General features: G+C 37.5%; 1 protein-coding gene across 1 annotated transcript in view; it reads left to right on the top strand.

Moving 5' to 3' along the window:
- The window catches only part of ITGB8 (integrin subunit beta 8), a 97,243-nt gene that overhangs the window by 33,921 nt on the left and 39,030 nt on the right, over positions 1–24,292 (top strand). The window contains exons 2-3 of the mRNA XM_007946003.2: positions 12,135–12,220; positions 18,254–18,425. Coding sequence (XP_007944194.1) covers positions 12,135–12,220; positions 18,254–18,425 — 258 coding nt within the window. The remainder of the gene's footprint in view (positions 1–12,134; positions 12,221–18,253; positions 18,426–24,292) is intronic.

The raw sequence follows: 24,292 nt of genomic DNA, 5'->3' as shown, positions 1-24,292 counted from the left end.
ATGCTTCATTCAGAACTTCTTCAGAGCAAAGTTGATTACAATGCAATTGCATCAAAATGAAAGACTCTAATATGACCCCAACTGACCAGCCTTCTTGTGACGGCCCATTTCAACAAAGTGAGAGTCATCAGTAGCTTCACAATAGTTCTTCTTGTAAATTCCACCATGAACTAGAATTGTGCTTTCTGCCATCCTAACCCACTTAAGTTCTGACTCATGTTGGGATTGCCCTAAACAGGGCAGGGCAGAAGAATGGAATGTGGAGGCTTTGGCTTATCATTTCTTAACCTGCCCAAGGTTGAATGTGGCTTTGTTTTTCTACTCCAGAAATTTTGATGTTAGTGTGAAACCCTGTTGTTATCACATGAATTTTTTTTTGCTATGTAACAGGGAATGTTGAAACTTGTCCCTGAAACATAAGCATTATATATAATAAGAGCCTGATATTTTAACAAGTGCTCTGGTGGCATAGTGGTTAAAGCATTTGGCTGCTAACCAAAAGATCAGTAGTTGGAAATCACCAGCTGCTCCACAGGAGAATGATAAGGCAGTCTGATTCTATAAAGATTTACAGCCTTGGAAACCCTTATGTGACAGTTCTACCCTGTCCTACATGGTCTCTATGAGTTGGAATTGACTCGATGGCTTTGGGTTTTGCTTTTGTTTTTTTTTTTTAATAACCCTAACTAAAATATTATTGTTATTTCTTAACACTGGCATTATAAGGAAGTTCTCAGTCAGGAATTACTCATCTCTCTAGGAGCAAGAAATATGCTGAACTGTAGTTGAATTTAGATCTTAGCAATGAGAACAATGAAGTAAGGTAATTTCATGTATTTGCATCTGATTCGGTAACAAAATACTATTGCAACTCAATCATTCAGTTGTATGTCCAGAGTAGTGCTTTAAAATATTTTTTAAAAAAAAATCACTTATACAATATTAGAAGATGAAATTGGTGTGAAGGAAAAAAAAATTTAAAAATTAGTCACTATATGTTTAGGTTTGTTTTTGTTTTGTTTTTCCCATTTGGAAACCTGGACTATGTACTGGTTCTTTCCAGTTCAACCCTCTGCTGAGAATTTCATTTCCACCTCAGACATACTGAGTATCCCCAGGTATTCTCACCTGGTGATCTTGCTAAAATGTAGATTCTGATTCAGTACATCTGGGGTAGAAAAGCAAATTGCCAGTAGGGGGTCAAACTGGAATGAACCAGCTTGAAATCCTGTTGGAAGCATCAGGATAAGTTCATCCAGATTTGTTTCATTAAGTAAGCACACCCATATTGCCTTTTGCAATAAATGAGTTTTGGAAATGACAATGAATTAAAAATATGAGCAAAGAAGAGGGATAAAAATCCTTAGGAATTAAACTGCCAAATTAAACCTAAATTTAGAAGATCATTTGCTGATTATGCATTCATTAGTGTGCACCGTGTAATACAAAATGGTTAAGTGCTCAGCTGCTAGTAGAAGGATTGGCAGTTCAAATCCACCCAGAAGCACCTCATAAGAAAGTCTGGCCATCTACTCCAGAAAAAAGTGAGCCATTGAAAATCCTGTGGAGCACAGTTCTACTCTCAAACACTTGTGGTTGCCAGGAATTGGAATCAGTAGCAAATGGTTGGTACCATGCTAGGCTCAGGCACTGGAGATACAAAGAAAATGTGTCTAAGCACCTATCTTCCTGGAAGGAACTCTTGATCTAATATTTCAACTTCCCAAAGGAAAAACAAGCAAACAAAACATGAAAAAATACATCTCTTCAGCATGAATGGTCCACTTCATATAAAGGAATTTTATGCTTGATATTTAAAACCTTTTATATTAATCCTACTCAGGAATATCTCTTATTAATTTATATTTTATAACTAGGATAAAATTTTATCAGTAAGGGATTGTGTTCATCTGCTAGTAAGAGAGCTCTTAAAAGTGACTTAAGTAAGATTGGAATTAATTTTCCTCTTACATCAGATGCAGTCTGAGAAGCAACCCAGAGTGGGTACTGTGACTTTGCAGTGCTGTGAACGGCCTGGACCCCCTTTATCTCCAATATGCTTTGCATTGGGTTTCTTAAGAAAGTTTCTCTCGGGTCTGAGGATGGCTGGTGCAGACCTAGACATCACAATCTATGTTCCAGGCAAGAAAAACCAGGACAAGTATAGGGTGAAAAGGAGCCTTCCAGGTGAATCAGCCCTCTTTTGAGAAGGTTTACAGAAGCCCCAGTCAGCAACTTATGCTCCGTCTCAACCATCGGAACCAGTCAAAGGACCACCATTATTACAAGACAGAGAAATGGGCCCTTCAGTTTTTCTCAATGCCATCAAACCAGGATGCTGTTCATAAAGAAGTGCAGGTAAACAGTAATCTCTGCCACAAAACTCTAATCATTTCTCATTCTCTAGGATCCATCATTGTAGTAGATGGTGCTGGCATCCCACCTACATACCTCTTACAGGCTTGGTACATTCAGCTCAAACTGCTCTGAGATCTGATTGTTACTGGCTAGTAACTGCCCCCTTCTCAGAAGAATTGCTCCTTGCACAGAGATGCCTGGGAGGGTGACCCTTCCCTGCCTATACCCACCATTGTTGGTTTGTCTGCAGTCAATGACTGACTGGTATATGGGAGTAAAATCAGATCCCCTTGCTTCAAGGTGAGACAACAAACTTTGTGGAGCCATTTGTGCTTAGTGCTCTGGGTAGGATCAGGCAGAGGACAGATTTCAGCTACACCATCAGCTAACCTTAACATCTGGCCTACATCCCTCCCTTCCCTTCTCCCCAATAAATTACTTGCCAAGTATCTTCATCATAGGTTCTGCCTCAGGAGAACTAAAACATTTTTTTTTTATTCTTATAATGTCCTCATTTCTTCACAGTTTCTTCTGAGCTACTATGTAAGACTTGAGTGTAATCACACTGCCACCTTTTTCTCCAAATACATCCTTTAACCATCAAGCCAAACACTGGATGGAAAAGTTAACAGATTAAGAGAAGAAGTCAGAAAGAAAGGAACCCAAACTGCAATTTTTGTTTGCTAAACAGAAATACTGGTGCATTTTTTTTCAAGTGAAATTAGAGGCAAAATTATTTAGGCAAAATGGTTCCATCTATAAAAATACTCATTTCCATTTTCATGCATTAAATGTGTATTTGCTACCAATTTGAAATAAACAGTGTGGTAGAGGCAGAGGAGAAGAATTTGCCAATCTATGCTGGGAGTTGCTGCTGAAGAGTAGTATTTCCTGAATGTATAATTTAGTAGCAGATTACAAATAATAAAGTGAATATTTCAGTTAATTCTGTAAGGGACACAATTGAAATATGCATTTGTTGAGTAAAAATTACTTCAGTAGCTGAAGTTTTGTCACAGATGTATTATAACTTTTATAATATTATCTAATCAGTCCTGCTGCTTTATTTCAGCTGTAAGATTATATATTGTTTATTAAGAATACTAAATAAAACTGCAAATGAAAAGTATTATTAAACAAAGAGTGCTGTTTTGTATTTTGTATATATGAAATCCAAGGGTAACACTAGGGGGGGGGAAAGAATTAGATGTAGCTGTACTGTGTCCTTACTCCCCTTGTTTTGCAATGCCCTCTAAGGCATGAACTTCCTTGTATGGTATCTTCTCTAGCTTTTCAGTTTCCTTACTCAGATCTACCTTTCCCAAAGAGCACTTCATGCTTCCTACTTCTCTCTCATCCGCCTTGACTTAATTTCCATTAACATTTAATGGCCTTTTTTTTTGTATCCTATACTCTTATTTTCAAAGAAGTAGACCTAACCACCTACTTCCTATATTTTGTAGAGGCTTTCAGGAAACAATTAAAACTTAGAATAACCTATGCAATGGCAAGTGATCAGTACATCAATTTATTTCTTTGCTTTAATTTTTAAATCAAATGATATCATATGTGAAATCTCTGTGTAAAAATAGAGCTTCCAATAATCAGATAGTGTATTTGAAAGAGATCTGTAACATTTACATGACTACGGTATATACATCTTAAACAAGGAAGCCACAAAGTTATATCTGAACTTTACTCTGTGTACTTAGTTTGCCTGGATTTGATTTTCCTGTTATCAAAGTAGAAGATGTATTCATTATAACAATGTTTACTTTGTTCTTTTTAAAGGAAGTAACTTTATATAATTATCCATGTTTAATTTAATTTGTGTAGTAAATGCAATTAGGGAAGGGATTCTGCCTGGAAAAAAAAATGCATTTCTCACAAATCATTCTGTCTAAAAGTCACTTGAGAATCTAGAATGAATGATTCTGAATACCAAATACTGTCTATCAGTTTTATTTATTTCTTATTCCAGATAACTATGGACTTCCTTTAAATGTTGTTATATAGATTTTAATTTTAATTTCTTTTTATTTTGCAGGGGATTTTTTTTTTTTTAATTTTTATTGTGATTTGAGTGGTGTAAGTTTAGAGTGCAAATTCATTTTTGATACAACAGTTCATACACATTTTGTCTCATGACATTGACTACAATTCCCCACAAAGTAGCAGCTCTCTTCCCACTTCTTCCCCATAGTTACCTCTTCCCTATGTCCTTCCCCCCAACCCTATGCACTCACATCCCCTGAGCTGTCTCCCTGTGCAAACACTGCACTTCTGTTCTGCCATGACTGATCGCTCCAAGAAGTGTATCTACCTGATGTAATTGTTCACCCCACATGCCTGTCTATTGTTTGGCTGGAAGGCACAGAAGTGAGTTCAATTCCAGACCTGAAGGGTGGCTAGGGGGCTAGGGAACTAGGGGCCGTAGTCTCAGGGGTCTCACCAAGCTCTATCAGATCAGCAAAACTCGTCTCTTTTTTTTTTTTTTTTTATGATTTTGAATTTTGTTCCTCATTTTATTGTATAGATTTTAGAGCTGAAAGACACTAGAAGTGTTTCTTATAACTATCAGTTGATCTGATCACTTGACTTATTGAAAGATCCCAATCTAAACATTGAGCCTTCTATTGTCTTTTTATGAGTTTTTTTGGAAGCTGGGGATATTCTCTTTCCATTCTCACTTATATTCTTAAGTATTCTCAAAATAATATGAATCAGCTATCCAAACCAAAAACTCACTGCCATTGAGTGGATTCCAACTCACAGCAACCCCCATTTGGTTTCTGAGGCAGTAAATCTTTATGGAAGTTGATCGCCCCATCTTCCTTCCACAGAGCAGCTGGTGGGTTTTAACCAACAACCTTCTGGTTAGCAGTCAAATGCCTTAGGCACTAAGCCACCAGAGTGTCTTTGAATCAACTAACTCAACTCACTGCCATGGAGTCAGTTCAAATCATAGCGACCCCTCCTTGGGTTTCCGAGGCAGTATCTCTACAGAAGTGGATTGCCCAATCTTCTTTCTGAGGGGTGGCTGGTGGGTTTGAATGTTCAGCCTTCTGGTTAGCAGTCAGATACCTTAGGCACTATACCACTAAATCATATAAAAAAGAAAAAAAGTGTTACAAATAAATTCTTTCCTGATTTTTGTGTACTCTATCCTGTTGATGATGGGTATTTATTATGCTTTATGACAGACAGTTATAGAGGTCATTTCACATGCGTCACAAACATTTAATTCTGGGAAGTAATTCAAAAAATTATTCAGCTAAAGTCAATGTAATGTTAACCCACTGCCATCAAGTCAATTCCACTGCAAAGTGATCCTTTTTGGACAGAGTAGAACTGCCTCACAGGGTTTTCAAGTCTGTAAATCTTTAAGAGATGCAGACTACCTCATCTTTCTCCCACAAGAGTGGCTGGTGGGTTCAAACCATTGACCTTTTGTTTAGCAGCCTAATGCTTTAACTACTAAGCCAGAAGAGCTCCTGAAAAAAATTATTCTAAGCGATTTTCAGTGATTCAGAATTCCAGTAGTTTCAATCATACCAGAGTTGTAGGAGTTTGGACTGGTGTGTATATATTTGACCTAAATAGCTTTTAAAATTCATTTTGGAACAACTAAAATAAATGTAGGAGTTTATTTTGTTGTTGTTGTTCAATCACCATACTTTAAAAACTTTATTTTGTCTTTATGACCCAAGGATAATCTTTTAAAGATAATAAATTACATTTACAACAAATTTGAAGATAAATAGCATTTTTGAATCTATAACTAAATACATACACACATACATGCATACATATATATATATACATACATGTAATTCATTACCATATTAATTATAATAATATTACAACAGTTCCATTTATTGATTGTCTATATTCCTTAAGTACTATGCTTGGCATGCTTTACCACACTTTGTTCTCATATCAGTATTTTGATAGAAGTTTAGTTAACCCTTTGTTAAGGAGTCCCTGTGTGGAGCAAATGATTAAGCACTCCACAACTAACCAAAAGATCGGCAGTTCAAAACCACTGAGAGGCTCATCAGAAAACAGCCCTGGTGATCTGCTTCTGATTGGTCACAGCCATGACAACCTTACAGAACAGTTCTACTCTGCACCCATGGGATTTCCATAAGTCAGAATGGACTCCACGGCAAATAACAACAACCCTGTGTTACAGTGAAGGAAGTAGAGGCTCAGAGAATTTAAGCAACTAACTTAATGGCACATAGCTAGTAAGTAGCAGTGTTATGAAGTGTGGAAGTATGTTCCTGTAACCATTTAGCAACAGTACTTCACCACATCTATTGTCTCGAGTTGCAACATATTGAGAAAATGTAAGGCTCCCAGCCCCAGATCATAGATCAATAGAATTATTTAGCATGTGCACACTTACTGACAATATGTTTTAGATCCTCTGCTAGTTTCTGTCTGTCCAGGCAGCACAATTTTTAATGGCATGGGAATTTTGAGGCTCTGAGGACTAAATTTGCAAAAAAGAAGGATCTGAGGAGATGTGATTTAAAACATTATCAGTCTATTTCCATGGACTTAAGAATTTCCCTTGTTGTTAGAGGCCATCAAGTTGGTTCCAACTCATAGTGGACCTATGTACAACAGAGTGGAACACTGCCTGGTCCTTCATCATCCTCCCATCATTGCTTGAGCCCATTGTTGCAGCCACTGTGTCAATCTATCCCATTGAGGCTCTTCCTCTTTGTCATTGACCCTCTACTTTACCAGGCATGATGCCCTTCTTCAGGGTCTGATCTCTCCTGAGAACATGTCCAAAGTACGTGAGATGAAGTCTCACCATCCTCACTTCTAAGGACCATTTTGGCTGTACTTCCAAGACAGATTGGTTTGTTCTTCTGGCAGTCCATGGTATATTCAAAATTCTTTGCCAAGGCCATAATTCAAAGGCATCAATTCTTGTTGATGTTGTTGTTATATGCCCTCAAGTTGGACCTGACTCATAGCAACCTCTCCTTGGGTTTCCCAGGTGGTATCACTATGGAAGTAGATTGCCCAACCTTCCTTCTGAGGAGTGGCTGGTGGGTTTGAACCGTCAGCCCTCTGGTTAGTAGTCAAGTGCCTTAGGCACTACACTACCAGAGTTCCTTCAGTTCTTCTTAGTTCTTCTTTAATCATTGTCCAGCTTTTGTATGTGTATAAGGTGATTGAAATACCAGGGCTTAGGTAAGAATTTCCATTAGGATCCATAATTTCTTTTAGGAGTCATAATTATCCTTACTAGAAATGCAATGCTAGAGCATAAAGAGTAAAATCATTGATGCATCATCACTAGACAAATAGCTGAACAAATAGATACTGCAACTGTAGAGTGGGAAGGAGAACCACTCATGCATACCGTTTATTGAGGTGTCAGCATCTAAGGTTGCTAGGAAACACCATAGGAAACCAGCCTTTGCATGATGTTGAATCAGGGATGGAACAACATATGAACTGAGAAGACCTGGATGCTGATGACAAAGTCCAGGTCACTGTAAACAGCACTTGTATATTGAGGGGTAAGCAATGTCAGGACATTAGACGATGTGTAGCATTAGGAAAGTCAACTGTGAAGGAACTGTATCAAGTGCTGAGGAGCAAGTATATCTCCTTGAGGACTAAGGTGCGCCCAACACAAGCCATGATATTTCCAATCGCCTCGTATGCATGTGAGAGCTGGACAATGAATAAGGAAGACCGAAGAAGAGTTGATGCTTTTGAGTTGTGGTGCTGGCGAAGAATGCTGAAAGTACCATGGACTGCTGAAAGAACTAACAGATCTGTCCTGGAGGAAGTGCAGCCAGAATGCTCCTTGGAAGCAAGAATGGCCAGACTTTGTCTCACCTATTTTGGTCATGTTGTAAGAAGGAACCATTCCCTGGAGAAGGATGTCATGCTTGGTAGTGTGGAGGGTCAACGAAAGAGAGGGAGGTCTTCAACGAGATGGATTGACACGGTGGCTGCAATGATGGGCTCAAGTATAGCAGGGATTGTGGGGCTGGTGCGGGATCGGGCGGTGTTTCATTCTGCTGCGCATGGAGTCGCTATGAGTCAGAAACGACTCGACGGCACTTAACAACAACAACAACAAGCAATGTAAAGACTTCTACTCACTCAGATGATAGTGTATATGTTTGTGTGTGTGTGGTGATGGTGGTGGTATGGGGAGGGGGAGGGTTCCTAACAAGTGTTGGCAAATTCGGTGTAAAGAATTTCTATAATGAATGTGATATTTGCAATTTTTTTTTTACTTACTTGCATATTTTGAAATTAAAAAGAAAATTCTTAAAATTCTGCTGGCCAAAGTGCATCTGGTTTGTCTTCTGTGAAGTCTAACCATGACACTCTCCAGCAATAATGTTTGACACTCTTCCCAGGAAATTCAATTTATGATGTTTTTCCAGTTCTGCAGAGGTCCGCCGCCTCCATATCCATTTATGGGTTCATTTTTCTTGTACTAGTGTGGATTCTAAGACATGCTAGCCCTGGAACCTGGGGAATACTGATAGGACCAAAGTCCCTATCTTTCTCAGTTGTCATCTTTAGGTGTCTGAAGTTGGAGAACTGAAGGTGACACTACAGCTTTTTAAAGAAAACAGTCAGAAAACAGAATACAAAGAAACAAGGATTTTTGTTAGTAAATTCATTATTTACCACATGTGCTAAGGGAGTAGAAGAAGCCTGACCTGAGCTTGAGTTTGGGTCAACTTAGCACAGAGTTGGAGACCATTAGAAACAAAGATCCGATTCAGACTCTGTAGCTTTCCTTCCGTGAGACCTGACAGTGCAGAAGTCCTACCTGTTAAGTTAAAGGTGTGGTCACGTTTCAACTAAAATAGGCATCACTCCACACTCCACTTGGGTTAAGGCTAAGCTGGTAAAGGTTAAGTTGGGTCTGCAAATGTGCTTGATTTCTAAACCAAAACCAGTTTTCTTTCTGGGAACAAAATTAAAAAGGTCACTCATACTTCTGAATGTTTAAGGAATAAGCAAGTTTTACAGTTTTTCAGGCTAAGCCAGATGAAAAGTTTTGAGGCTAGGGAATCTTTGTAGTTAGGTGGAGGAGGGGCACAGACAGAGCCAAGCTGGTAGCAAACGGAGCCTGAAACATTAGTATTATTTTTAGTTCTTGGAATTCTAGGTCAGATCTGGAAAATTCAGTGAAGAAGTTTTGGCTAATATATATAAAAAGTTTCTATAAATTGAAACCAAGGTAGAGAAGACAAAGCATTAGAAGCACCAGAAAAGGATGGTTTTGTTTAACCCATTGGTCATCCAGTAGTCCAATAAAATACAGAGAAGGGTGCTCACCGTCACCCCAGTTAGGGCTGCTCTGCTGTGTTTATCCCCCAGTAGTGCCTCCTTCCCTCTCCCCACTGCGTACACTCACCCCCGTACCTCCTCCAGGTCAAGACTATTTTTATCCTTTATTCCAGAATGTTGGGGAAAGTTGAGAGAGAGAGATAGTAAAATAGAAACTGATTGGATGGGAGCAACCAAAGATTATGTGGGCTCTTTAGCCTTTAAAATTACCATGTCCATGCATGATTATACACACATGTACACACACACACGCACCTGCATGATTTTATACTATGTCTATTAAATTTCTTTAAATGCATAAACATAGATTAAAAAGACTGCCATGGAGTCTTTTCTGATTCATAGAGACCCATTAGGAAGAGTAGAACTGCTTCAGAGGGTTTCCAAGACTATAAATCTTTAGGGAAGCAGACCGCCTCATCTTTCTCCCACAGAACAACTGCTCAGTTTGAATCACTGACCTTTTGGTTAGCAGCCAAATGCTTTAACCACTGCACCACCAGAGCTTCTCAAACACAGATTAGAATAGTAAAATGAGACAGCGAAGAGTCTTATTACATCTGGGAAACCATATTTAAATATGCCCTCTTTCTTCAACCCTGCTCCTCCCCCTAAAGCAATGAGAAGCTTCTTTTATGGTGTTAGAGCTCCTTGGTGATGACTCTCTTGTAGCCTTTGTCATACTGGATTTGACTGCTTGTTTGTACAGCCAACTCCTCAAATGCACTGTGAGCTACTTATGACAAGGCTGCCCACTGTCCTTGAGACATTTCCTAGGGAAGGATAGACTATGGAAAGGATGTGACTGTTCCACTGAAAACTCACAATAAACTATCATTCATTCTGTATGATATTTTATGTGTTTAAGTCTGTAGTAATGAGCTTCTTTTTAATGGTATAAGTAGTTAGTGGCTAGGAGGGATCAAGGGAAATAGTTTCCAGGCACAACTGTGTTACTCAAATATCACAGCCGGTGTGGAAATGCATGGGAAAATGAATTGGTCATGATGTTAAAGCGATCTAGTCTGAGAAATTAAACTGGGATAATTAAAACAACTTGTCTGCTTTAGCCACTTTACTTCTAAAACAGTAAATCTTGCCATTACACCTAGTTCTCATGTCCTTCGAAGGAAAATAATTACTATTAAGATGACCGTGATTCTAATGTTCATTACTTTATTTACCCATCAAGAATATGTCTCAGCCATAGACAGTCTCACGGGACAAGTCGGTCAATTGGCATAACATAGTTCACAAGAACCATGATCTACATCTTAGTGAAATGAGTGGCATCTGGGGTCTTAAAAGCTTGTGAGGGGCCATCTAAGATACAACTACACGTCTCTACTTGCTAGAAATGAAACAATGCAAAAGTAACAAAAATTCAGAGAAAAAATAAGTCTGCATGAGCCATAACCTCATCTACCCTGAAACCAGAACTAGGTGGTGCCCAGCTACCACCACTGGCCATTCTGGCCAGGGTCATAATAGATGGTCCCAGCTAGAAAGGGAGAGTTGGCATAGAGCAGAACTCAAACTCTTATTTGGAAAAAAATAAATAATAATAATAATAAAAAGCCAAAACAAATCGGAACAGTAGAGAAAAGACAGCTACCTCTATTGCCCTGAAACACTCTTTAAAGCTAGAACCAAGCCTATCCCCTGAGATCACCCCCAGTGAAATGGCAGAATGGCACACAAAATAAAAAGTTATTACTGTAAGATCAGTGCTGTACTTAAAAATCATTAGTGTAAGGCCAAAAGGTCAATAGTTACTTAAAAGCAAAGATGTAAAGATAAAGGGGCAGGGAAACTAGTATAGAGTACTGGAAAGGGAGCAAACAGAACACAATGAAAGAGAACGCTGGCACATTGTGATAATGGCACTGAAAAAATTGTGTGGAAATTATCAAATGGGAACCTAACTTTCTGTGTAAATTCTCACCGAAAACTCAATAAAATTAAAAAGAGAGAGAGAGAGAGAGAATGTGTCTCCAAAAGTTCATTCACAATGACTCAACATGACTCACCTTTACCTATTGAGATTGATGTATGTATATGACTATTTCTACAATAAAAACTCCATAACCAAAAACACCTACTTGGTTCAGATGATATTAAGTACAACCACACTTCAACATTTTTAACATTTGGAGACTCCCTTGCTATTGCAGGAGAATTCAAGTCAAAACGAAAAATCCAACTGAACTCTTATTTCATCACTCTCATTTTCTCCAATCTTATGAAACTATCTAGGAAGCACCATCCAGGAAATGTTGGATCAGTGGAAGAACACAGGTTGATGCTCCCCAAAACAATTGTGTGTTTTTGATGCTTTACTATGGTTTTGATGTTTTACTATGGAAATGTATACATGTCCAGTGTGACACTAAACCAGTAATCCTTCATTTTATACTCTGTTACAGAAGACAATAGATGTGCGGACTCCAATGCAGCATCGTGTACCAAGTGCCTTGAGCTGGGTCCAGAATGCGGATGGTGTGCTCAAGAGGTGTGCCTTTTTTCTTTGGCTTTTTCCCTCATTTCTTCACAGTTGACCTTTTTTCTAGTATGATTTCATTGCCCACATACGCTGTGCCTTGAAGGTGCTTCAGAATAAAGGTACTGCTTAACATCAGGAAAATTTTATTTGGTTTTATGGCTGGAAACAGTGCATCTGGCTGAATATAAAATGTAACTGTTTTATTAGGAAAATTATGGTAATTTTGAAATGAAGTGCAAACCATTTTATGCTTTCCATCTGTTCTATAGAGAGAATTGGCAAACCCAGCTAGTAACTTTTGATAGTTCAGCAAGCTTTGTTGTGAAATTCTTGCTGCAGCTTGAGGCATTAGGTTATATATCCAAGTTGAATCATTCTCTCATATTTGCTTATTTCTAAAAAAGCAAGTTATTGATTCACTTCATTTGCTTTATTTTAAATACTTGGAGATGGGTGACTGACTGCTCCATAACAGTATACTTTAATCCATTTATTACTTATAGAAATGGGATGCTTTTCTTTTGACATATGACCTCATTCCTCAGATATTGTGTACATTCATTCTCTTCAAAATTAGCATTTTTAAAATTCTACCAAGAGAAGAATATTTCAATGAAAAACTTCTTAGTAAAAGATAAGAATGAATTCTATCTTTCTTGGCCCTAAAATTGTTCTGTTTGTTTGTGAGTGATATATAAATTGGACTTAAAAAAAACCCTCCTGATTTGGGGCTTCTTCTTTTGTAAGTTTGCCAGGTAATGATTAAATGGCTGTGGGAATCAGCAGAAATAGCTCTTGAAAGGCCTTTTGCTTGCTGTGAAGGAAGCTCTGTAGCTCTGCCCTCCACTACCTTCTCCCCTCACTGTGCTTACCATCATATTACCTACTTCTCTTGTCACTGATTGCCCCAGGAGGAGAAAGAAAGCTGACAAGAAGCAAAGACTGATAGCCATCACTTTCTTTAATAAATCAAGTCAGGATAGAGGCAGGGAAGGAGCTCAAGAGAAGTACAAGTCTGGAAGTCAACCTCCCTCTCACTGAGACCTGCATGAAGCCTTCCTGGGTGTGCTCTGGACTCCATCAGCGGGAAAACCCAATGTCACTCAGGAAGTAGGTGGTGCCTTGCCAGAGTGCATGGAGTCAGGTGCTGTCATAGTGAGGACAGTTTCCGAGTATCTTGATTCAGTCCCATCACCCTCTCTGAGCCAAATGACCAGACTGAATTCACTTACAGTCTGAGCCTCCCTTTTCTCATCTATGAAAATTTGAGTTTGGAGTTTATTTACATGTTTTTCTTTGTCAAGAATTCTTCATGGCTTGTTTCCTTATCCCAAACCAGTCCTCCATTTTGGATTTGTACTATATCATTAAGGGAGATCCCTAGAATCCTAGTTTATGCCAATTGCTAAATACTTTAGTGAGGATACTGTGGAGCAACTTTCAAAAGAGGGTTCAGGAACCCAGTCGTCAGCCACATGTCATGCGCCAGCTGTATAGAAAGTCAGATTCTGGAGATAAGGAACCTCTTTTCCATTTGTCCCTGTAACTGCCATAAAAAATCTGAACTCAGAGCTCTGAAACTAGCAGTATTCATCCTGCCACGGGAGGCTGGTTTTGAGTATTCACAGGAAAAGTGGTCAGATGGAATGAGTAAGCTGAGGGGAAAAGGGGCAGCTGCCAGACAGAGAATGTGAGCTTGTGTCCACTGTTGGTCAGATCCTTCAGATGGGACCCCAGGGAAAACAATTGGAAATTTACTTGGCTGTTCACATCTCAAAATGCTCTTCTATGTACTGCAATATAGTCTTATATAGGTGTTGAGAAAATAGGTTCTGAAGTGAGACCAATCTGGGTTCAAATCCCAGTTTCAACAGTTTCTAGCTATATAGTTAGATACATTAACAACTATAAGCCTTATTTTTCCCATCTTGAAAATGGAAATAATAATTGGACTTACTTCAGAATTTTGTGAAGATCAAAGGAAATAATCCATAGGGAGATTTTTGGCACATAGGCAGTGATTAAGAGATAGGAGTGTGACTGTGCAGGACTTTAGTGAGAATCTGAAACAATTTATTCAGATTAGGGAACTAAGGAGATTGTGTTAAGAATCCAATCCCAGGGTGAATATTCAGACAACAGCGTCCTCATCATTAACAGAAGGAGCTGTCCATTCCCACTGGCTGACTTTACATCATCAAAAGGAAAAATGTAATGGTTAATTTTGAAAATCACCCACCATTTAGGCACAGATACAAAGGATGCCTTATTTCTCTACCAGGCAGGGTGGAAGAGCAAGCAAGGAAGGGGTAGTTTTCCTCTGCTCTTCATTAGAACAGATAAACAGTAACAAAATAAGCCTGGCATGTGTACTTTTCAAAACTGGTTCAAAAGTAAAAGACCACAAGAAAATTTAGGCAGATTATATTAAATTTGCTTACATTCTTGTGTAAAATGCTAATCTGCTGTTTTATATACTTTATCTTCTCTCTCCCACCATACTACATAAAAGTAATCGGAAAACCATTAGAACAAAAAAAAACCTTAGTGATACTGCCTAGTTAACTCTTCACTCTCTTTTCTAACATACGTGAAAGAAATGACAAGTTCTAAAGAATTCTCTTCCTACCCTGCCTGATACATCTGGTTCAGGGTGTGATTATGTAGCCAGAAGTTTAGATGACAGTCTTGGAGCATAGTTATATTAAAATATAATGTGAAGAGCATTCATTGTTAAAAGGGAGTGTTTGGTTTGCTAGTGCTGCTATTGATAAAAAAAAAAAAAAAAAAAACTACCGCAAATGGTGGCTGCAATGAACAAAAATTTATTTTCTCACACTTTTAGGAGGCTATAAATCTGAATTTGACACCAGCTCCAGGGAAGGCTCTCTTTGTTCACTCTGGGGGAGAATCCTTGTCTGCACTTCTCTAGTGTTCTCGTTTCCTTGGAGATGTCTGCATGGCATCTATCTTTCTCCCATATCAGCTTGTTTCTCTCTGTGTCCAATCTGATCTTTTTATATTTCAGTAGCTATTAGGTTTAGGACACACCCTACACACATAGGACCTCCTTAGCCTAACAAGAAAACCCAATTCTCAATTGGGATTTCATCCCACAGGTACAGGAGTTAGAATTCCAGCATATGTTTTGGGGATTACAATTCAATCCATAACAGGGAAGACGATAGAATTATTTTATTTCTGTATAAGTTGCCAAATTTAGAAGCTGGGAAGACTCAGAAATGAGGAGGAGAAAAAAAAATTTATATCCCAAGATTATTATATTAAATGGATAAAGTAACAATTGGTGAAAAGCCAACAGGAGTAACTTCAACCTGGACTTTTCATTCTCAAATAGGTTTTCCATGCAGAAAGTTGGAGTAGGATTTTGCTTGTGTGTTTCCTATAGGAAAATAAAACTTAAGAATTAGAAGAAATTAAAATGACACCAAATACCAAAAATTAAAAGGGTGTGGTTTCAAATTGCTTTTCTTTTATACAAAGTAGAAAGTAGGCCACAGTGGGCAGGGGCAGCATTCCATTCCTTATTTTGATTCCACAGTTTTTTATTCCATTTTCAAACCTAATTGTCAAATTGGCAATATTTTTCTAACTTAGTTTTTAGAGTGGGGTAAAAAGAGCCATGCTGATTCAGACATTGCAAAATAACTACGTTGCTTCTTTCAGTAAAACTATTTGACATTTAAAGGTCAAATGACATAGATTAATGTATACTTTCAGTGAATTAACTGCTTCTACTTCATTCTGAATACACAAATAACACAGTCTATGGGTGGAAAAGAAAATTCAGAGCTATTTATACTTTATTTCCGTACCATCCTTTAATATATTGAATTTTCACATCTTTGGCTTGTCCTTTGAGACATAAATGGACAAATAGGTATCAAACCTTACCAATGACCAGTTGCCATGAGTTGCTTCCAACTCATGGTGATCCTATGTGGATGAAAGTAGACCTGTGCTCCACTGTGTTTTCAATAGTTAATTTTTCAGAAGTAGATCTCCAGGCCTTTCTTAGAGTTAGCAGCCCATTGTGCTATACTTTGCACCGCCCAAGAACTCATCAAGCCTTAAGCGCCCCCAATATTCCCCCAGGCTCAAAGAGAGGTATGATTCCTACACCTAGCCTGAAGTTCTCAGGAGGACTGAGACACATACTTCACTGGCTAATATACCTTCTTTCTCTTAGGAACTCCAAGTTTATACACTAAATCTCACATTTTGTGGGGACATTAGATACAAGAAATTAAAACTTTCAATCTGTTAAAGTTTAGGCTGAATTCTAGATGCACGGTCAAGAGCAAAGCAAATTTGAATTTTTCCATTTCCAAGAAGTCATTCACCAAATGACACCTGGAAATATTGATTGGAAAGAAGGTCACATTTTGTTTTGCCCCTTGATGATAGTTACATAAGTGTGTTCCAAATCATATAGGTCAACACACTTTTTTCTGTAAAGAACCCCAGAGTAAAAATGTAGTATTTGTGGGCCACATACTGTCACTGTAACATATTCTTCTATTTTTTTTTTTTAACAGCCCTTCAAAAATGTAAAAACCATTCTTAGCTCAAAAGCCATACAAAAGCAGGCCACAACCTGCACTTGTCTCATTGTTCCTAGTTTACCAACCCTTGCTATAAATTGAGAGAGGAATTAAAATAAAATCCTTGTATGAATGTTATTGCATTGTTTACCACCATTCTATCCAATTACTCACCAATCCCAAGATTTCCCCGTTCATAATTACTGACCTCCTATTCTGCTCTCATGTCCTTTTAAGCATGATAATCCCTTTTCTCCATAGCCCTGTGATATTCAACTTCCCCTAAGTTTACTTCCTGTCATAATTACATTTGTTTGTTCAATTAATGAATCCATGATAGTCTGTTGGCTCTTTGATGACAGGGATATATCTTTCTTGCCATTTTCTGTTTCCTGAGCACCTAACAAATTATTGGCCCAGAGTAAGTATTTAATTGACATTTTTTGACTGAATGATGAATTTATTAGAAATCTAACTCTGAATCGGCTGAACTAAAGGAGGAATACATGAATGCCAGACCAAAATAACCCCCGCCAGGATGTTTCATGAGCAAATATTTAACACATGCAAACAAATATCCCGAATCAGTCAGGGCACACCATTATATATAATAAAACATAAGTCAAAATTTTTACTATATTTCCCTTGCTTGGAAACAGTCTGAATGGTACCACAGAATATTAAAATACCAATTTTTTCCCCAGCCATGAGAAATTAAATTTTAAGCTTGCTTTGTTAATTCCAGACTTATCGGATGGGTATTGGATAACCACCAACTAATCAATGTGGAATGATAGTAAAATTTTTAAATTCAGTTGCAAATTGAGGAGAATTTGAGCTGCAATCTTATTTTTCCATGCTTATTACCAACATCTTATTTGGATTATTTAATTATTTACAGGCTTTTTTTTTTTTTTTTTTAATATAAGAAGTTGGAGGATTTTTTGGTCTAAGAAATGTAGATTTACAGTTCATTACCTTGTGAATTTTTCAGTACTTAATTAGACATGTGACTTCCAAGGACTCACACTCATATTCCAAACGTAACAGTCTATAATAAACATACATACCAGTTGGGTTCTTTGAGAACTAAGGCTCACATTTGGAACCTTTGAAAGGTCTATTTTGACTAAATTTCCTTTTGGAGCAATCTTTCCAAAGTAAAATATTTAGAAAGAATTAAGTTGGTATAATTTTACAGTGATCAGTTAACAGCATTGAAAATGGTTGATTTAAATATCCTTTTTAATAATTCAAATTTTCCCTTTTTAAAATAAGATTTAGAAATTAAAGTTTTATTTAAAGCAGATTTGCCAGTACTCTTAGGGGAAACTTGCAGCTGTTTTGCACAATTCCATAATTGGTGTGCTTGCGCTTGGAAGATGGCTTCTTTGTAATATTTGTAATCTGGTTTTCTTTGGTTACAATTGAGATGATATACACTAAGAAAGTCCATGACTTTGCTTCTTTTAAACAGGTTTTCATTTCAGGTGGATCAAGGAGTGAACGTTGTGATATTGTTTCCAATTTAATAAGCAAAGGCTGCTCGGTTGATTCAATAGAATGCCCATCTGTGCATGTAATACCAAGTGGAAATGAAATTAATACCCAGGTGACACCAGGAGAAGTGTCGATCCAGCTGCGTCCAGGTTTGTCAATTTTCAAATAATCATCTTAAAAATCTTCATTCAAAATTATACTTTTCTGTTTGATCATATTTACTTTTAGGTGGCATGCAGTATTGTTGGAGCAGAATTAACGGTGGGCTCACAATCAAGAAGGGAGAATTCTAGCCTTTATCGTACCACTACGTCCTTGAGCGGCACAAACGGTTAAATGCTCAATTGCTAGCCAAAACCTTCCCAGTTCAACCTCACCCAGAGGCTTCTCAGGAGATAGGCCTGGGTATCTTCTTCTGAACAATCACAGCCTTGAAAACCTTGTAGAGCAATTCTACTCTGCACATATGGGGTCACCATGAGTTGGCATAGTCCTGACAGTGACTAACAATAGTAACATTGTCCACTAGCTATCAGTGTGACCTTGAACACTTTGCAAATCTGACCACACTACGTTATAATTATGCATTTACAGACCTGCTTACATAGCAGTGTAATTGTATTCCTTCTCCACTCTCAGCTCTGGGAGAAAAGGAACATGTTGCATTCCATCCTGTTTCTCCGGTGCATGGAAGAGTGCTGGTACATAGTCAGAACTCATAAATATTTATTGAATTACTTGCTTGATTTATTAATTAATAAAATATATGTGTTTAGTGAAACACTTAGAGCCTTTGTGATCAATATTTAAGTACAAAATTAAAATGCAAATTTTTTGTACTTACCTTGGGCTACTTTGGGATATCCCCTGAGATAAACACACACCTCTCCTCTTTTACTTCCCTTGTGTTTCCCCTTCCATCACAGTGTATCCCACACTGCCATGAAGTCGGATCCGACTCATAGAGATGCCTCCTTGGGTTTCCAAGGCAGTATCTCTATGGAAGTAGATTGCCCAACCTTCCTTCTGAGAAGTGACTGGTGGGTTTGAATCACCAGCCTTCTGGTTAGCAGTCAAATGCCTTAGGCACTATGGCACCAGAGCTTCTGACACATATGTGGGACTCTGGAAAGTAATCATTTCCCCACAATGCAGAATTCCATATACAAACTACATATGGCAAGATAAGCCCAGGTACACAGGTATGCACCATTCAATTAGATGGATTTAGTTTAAAGCCATATGACATTGGTTTCAAGCCTCCATTATTTCATTCTGGGTGGTCTTGTCCTGTCATTAAAATTTTAAGTAAACATTCTTGACACGTACTCCTCCCCATTCCAAAGCTGACCTATTTCTTCCAGACTCTTTGATTACCAGAAAAACAAAGTCCATTTCTTTCTTGGCCCTAGGCATGTTCCTAGCTTCCAGTTAAAACTGCTCCTCACCATATACAATAATTAATACATCTCAGTATGTACCCTTCCCCAAGAGTAAGAGTTGGAAAGGGTTCTACAAATATGAAAGTAGTTGGTTTAGTAAGATTATGGTTCTTGCCACCTTCTATTGCAAAAAAATAGTGTGGTTATTGTGTATGTAAATGTATAAACTCTTACTCACCTAATCCTAACTCGGTATGTTCACTAGACTCTGCCCTTAGATTTTCCTATAATTACACAAGCATTTCTCTTTCACATACAACCTTTCACGAGGATATTTGCGCAATCATCTTTATTTTTTTCTTGTAAATAAGCAATTACTATACATTTTTCCCCTTCACCTGAGTTAATATGTGTCTATCTTCTAGTTAGTGGCTTACCTGCCCTTCCCCGCTACTCCTGGTAACCATCAAAGAACACTTCCCTTTCTGTGAAATCCTTCTCTTGACTTTTTACAATAGTGGTTTCATATAGTATTTGTCCTTTTGTGATTGACTGACTTCACTCAGCATAACGGCTTCTTAGTTCAACCATGTTAGGAGATATTTCTCAGACTCATTATTGTTCTTCAACATTGCGTGGTATTCCATTGTGTGTATGTACCATAGTTTGTTGATCCGTTCCTCTCCTGATAGTCATCTTTAACCATTTTTTTTTTTTCTCTTTTAGTCTAATAGGTTCATTATCCTAGTTTTAATCAGTTAGATAACTACCTGGATCTTCACTTGAAATAGGTTCTAAAATCCTCATTTTTTAATGTATTTTAATTTCCCCTTAATATCATCATCCAGGGCCTTCTCCATTGTTCATCCACAAGATTCTCCAGGATCTTGATGCAAGGCTATCTCCCCTTTCAGGCTGTATCAAGATCAACTAATACTGCACCTACACCAACAAGTTTCCATTGAATAGATTCCAACTCATGGAGCCCATGTATGTTAGAGTTGAGCTGTGCTCTGTAGGATTTTCAATGACTGATTTTTTAGAAGTCTTTCTTCTGAGACATATCTGGCTGAACTTGAACTGCCAACCTTTTGTTTAGCAACCAAGTTGTTGTCACTACTCAAATTATTGAGGTTCTATACCAAACCAAAGACCTGTTTGTCACTGAGTCGATTATAACTCATAGAAATCCTATAGGATGGAGTAGAACTGCCTCATTGGGTTTTCAAAGTTCAAATCTTTATGGAAGCATTGCTACTTCCATATGGAAGAAGATTGCTACTTCTTTCTCCTGTGGAGCAGCTGGTGGGTTTGAACTGCTAATCTTCCAGTTAGCAACCTAGTACTTTAACCACTGTGCCAACAGGGTTCCTGTAAGGGCACTGATAGACATCTATAGCAATTGTATTTCAACTTTCTCATGCAAACTGGTCTGGGATCACTTTATTCTTACCTTTAGTGTGGTTTGGAATATATTTTTATTATATTTTAGTTTTATTACATTATACACTGACTAAATTGTTTTTAAGGAATATTTGTTGGACTATATTTAAAATCAGATATTTTAAATGAGATTGAAAAAACGGACACTTTTTTTTTTACATTGTAATTTCTCAACTATCTCTTTTTCTTATTTGTACCTATTAATCTTATGGAAAAATAAAAGTAGAAATAGGCTACTGATACAAGTTAATGTTCCCTAAGAATGCTGACAATGAAGTCCTTAGGAAGGTAAGGGAGAGAAAGTATCTAGTTCTGCTTCAGAAATAATAAGATATCTATAAGAAGAATTAGTATAACCAGTATTTCACTAATTCAAGACAAGTTTCCAATTTTATTTCTTTTAATAGTTCAAATAAAAGAGTCCTTTAATTTAGGACAGCATATTTTAAATTTAAGATGTTTCAGGTATATCATATGTTTCCTTAATTCAAAGCATTTAAAAATGAAATCAAAAAGAGAAATCCTCACATTTCTTCCCTCAACCCCTTGAACACATCCTCCATTTTGTCTCCCACAGAAATTCAGAGGTTGGCTAGAGTCCATTCCTTGCCATTTTCAACTAGGCTATCTCATATCCAGAGCTTCTCCTTCCCCTTGCTCAATTATAACAAATAGAAATTAGGTTCTCTTTTTTCCTGCTACAAGTTTCCATGCTTTTTTTTTCATTTTTTTCAGTTTCATCTCAAGAAGAAAATTTTTTAATTATCTTTTCTTAATATTCAACCATCTCTTTGTTAAAGCCAGTTGGTCAGGGATGCTCACACTATCACCTAAGAGTTTCACAAACTCATTCTAGTTCTTAATTCTTTGGTCGGTTCAAACCAATCACAGTCAATAGCTCTTAGAAGATCATCACCTTTCCTCCAAGTCCTCTTAGCTATTCTGTGTCTCAAATCTACTCCTTCATTGGTGTTTAATTGAAGGACATATGGATCCTGGCTTTTAGAATCTGGAAAGTGGTACGGATGAAACTTTCCAAGGGATAATAAACTGGCAGCATGAATATTCTGAGGCCATTTAATATTCTCTTTTCTTCTTAAGTAGAAGAAGAAACTCTCACTTCCTCTTAAGTATAAGCTCTCACAACAAACACTGTGGGAAAGAAGTCATAACTTGGCTTCGTAATGTGGTAAATATGTGGGCCATATGAAATGCTATACCAAAATGGACATCACTTGTATTTCAGTTCTAAAACATTTATTGAGTTGATTATGCAGTGCAAAACCCTGAAGCTTCAAAGGTGAAAAAATATAACTCTTACCCTAAAGTTGCTTGGGAGCTCTGGTAGTGTAGTACCAAAGGCATGACTGCTAACCAGAAGGCTGGTGGTTCAAACCCAACAGCCACTCCTTGGAAGAAAGGTTGGGAAATCTACTTCCATAGTGATACCACCTTGGAAACCCAAGGAGGGGTCGCTATGGTTGAGTCTAACTCGATGGCACATAACAACAACAACAAAAACAAAGTTGCTTAGAATCTAGTAGTAGTAAAAACAATTACTAACAATATATGTATATTGCATACCAAGTACTTGCTAAATGTTTTACATAGATTGTCTCATTTAGTAGCTCTTAGTAATTAAAAGAAGGTAAAGATGCAAAATCTGGCATCTTATAATAATGTAATTGATAAGCACCATAAAAAAAATACAAACTCACTGCCATCAAGTCACCATTGAGTCGGTTCCGACTCATAGTGACCCCTCCTTTGGTTTCCAAGGCACTATCTCTATGGAAGTTAATTGCCCACTCTTCCTTCCGAGGAGTAGCTGGTGGGTTTGAACTGCTAGCCTTCTGTTTAGCAGTCAAATGCCTACAGGTATAGAAAAAAACATACTTAACAGAGGAGAATGCATTTGTGTAATTTATGTAGAGAAGTTTGTTATGTTAGAACAAGAGAGAGATAGAAGCAAGAATATGGAGATGTTTATTTGTTACATTAAATACTTGGACATTAGCCATCAGATGGAGAGTTACTGACAAATTTTAAGCAGGGAGTGACAAGCAATTTTGAGTTTTCAAAAAATCAACTTGATGTAAATAATGATTACAGGAAAATGGAACTGGAGTACAAGATAATTGAAGAGGCTATGTAAGTAATCCAGGCAGAAGACAAAAAAATCCAGTGTGGAAGGGAACATGTTTGTAAGGTGTACTAGCTAATTAACTCACTACAGTCGAGTCAGTTCCACTCATAGTGACCTCTTCTTGGGCTTCTGAGGCAGTATCTTTATGAGAGTAGATTGCCCAATCTTACTTCTGAGCAGTGGCTGGTGGGTTTGAACCTCCAGCCTTCTTGTTAGCAGTCAAATGCCTTAGGCACTATGCCACCAGAGCTCCCTTTGTATGGTGTGGTATACTAAAATGTGTTTTTTGTTTCTATATTTAACGTGATAAATAATAAATAAAGGAACAGACTGAAGACTAAAATACCCAAAGAGATTTCCAAATTTTAAACCTTTTAGGATGTCAAGAGTGATTAGTTTGAGGTACAATGTCAAAGTAACCCGACCCTACCTCATGTTGGAAATTCTACATCCAAAAAAGAGAAAAAAAAAAAAAAAAAAAATGGAGAAAGAAATGTTATCGTCAGTCAAACACTAAAGTCAGTTATATTTTCACACAGTTGATCTTATCACTTATGTTGAGTGCTGGGAATTAACTCTCTAATGTAGAAGGAAAAAAAAGACCTAAAGTAGATGAGGTAATGTAATTTGAATACCCTGCACTCATGAGAATTGGATATTTTAAAGCTATTCACATAAGACCACACCCAAGTACATTCTTCCCATTTACCTGTACTCCAGAAATAGAAAGCTAATGAAAAGAATGAAGTCTTTGGACCATGGCAACAAAGTACATGAACAGGAAAACCACTGAGTCATCATTTCATTTCTCATTGTAACAAATTACTTAGCTTACTTCCTGTGATGAGTAAAGAAAGACATCAGAGATGGAAATTAACTAACCACTATCCTTTATCTTCAGCACTCAAAACCCCCAAGATGACAAGCACAGCTATAATAACCTTATTGTGAAAGATGAAATGACACATTGACTTAAGTATACCCCCATTAAAATTTAGTTTAAATATTAACCCATGTTACCTTACAACCAAACATAATTTGATAG

The sequence above is a fragment of the Orycteropus afer genome, unplaced genomic scaffold (genome assembly GCF_000298275.1).
Source record: "Orycteropus afer afer isolate SDZICR_OR568_19922 unplaced genomic scaffold, OryAfe1.0 scaffold00008, whole genome shotgun sequence".
In the NCBI taxonomy this organism is placed as follows: domain Eukaryota; kingdom Metazoa; phylum Chordata; class Mammalia; order Tubulidentata; family Orycteropodidae; genus Orycteropus; species Orycteropus afer.
This window is presented reverse-complemented; position numbering and strand designations above follow the sequence as displayed.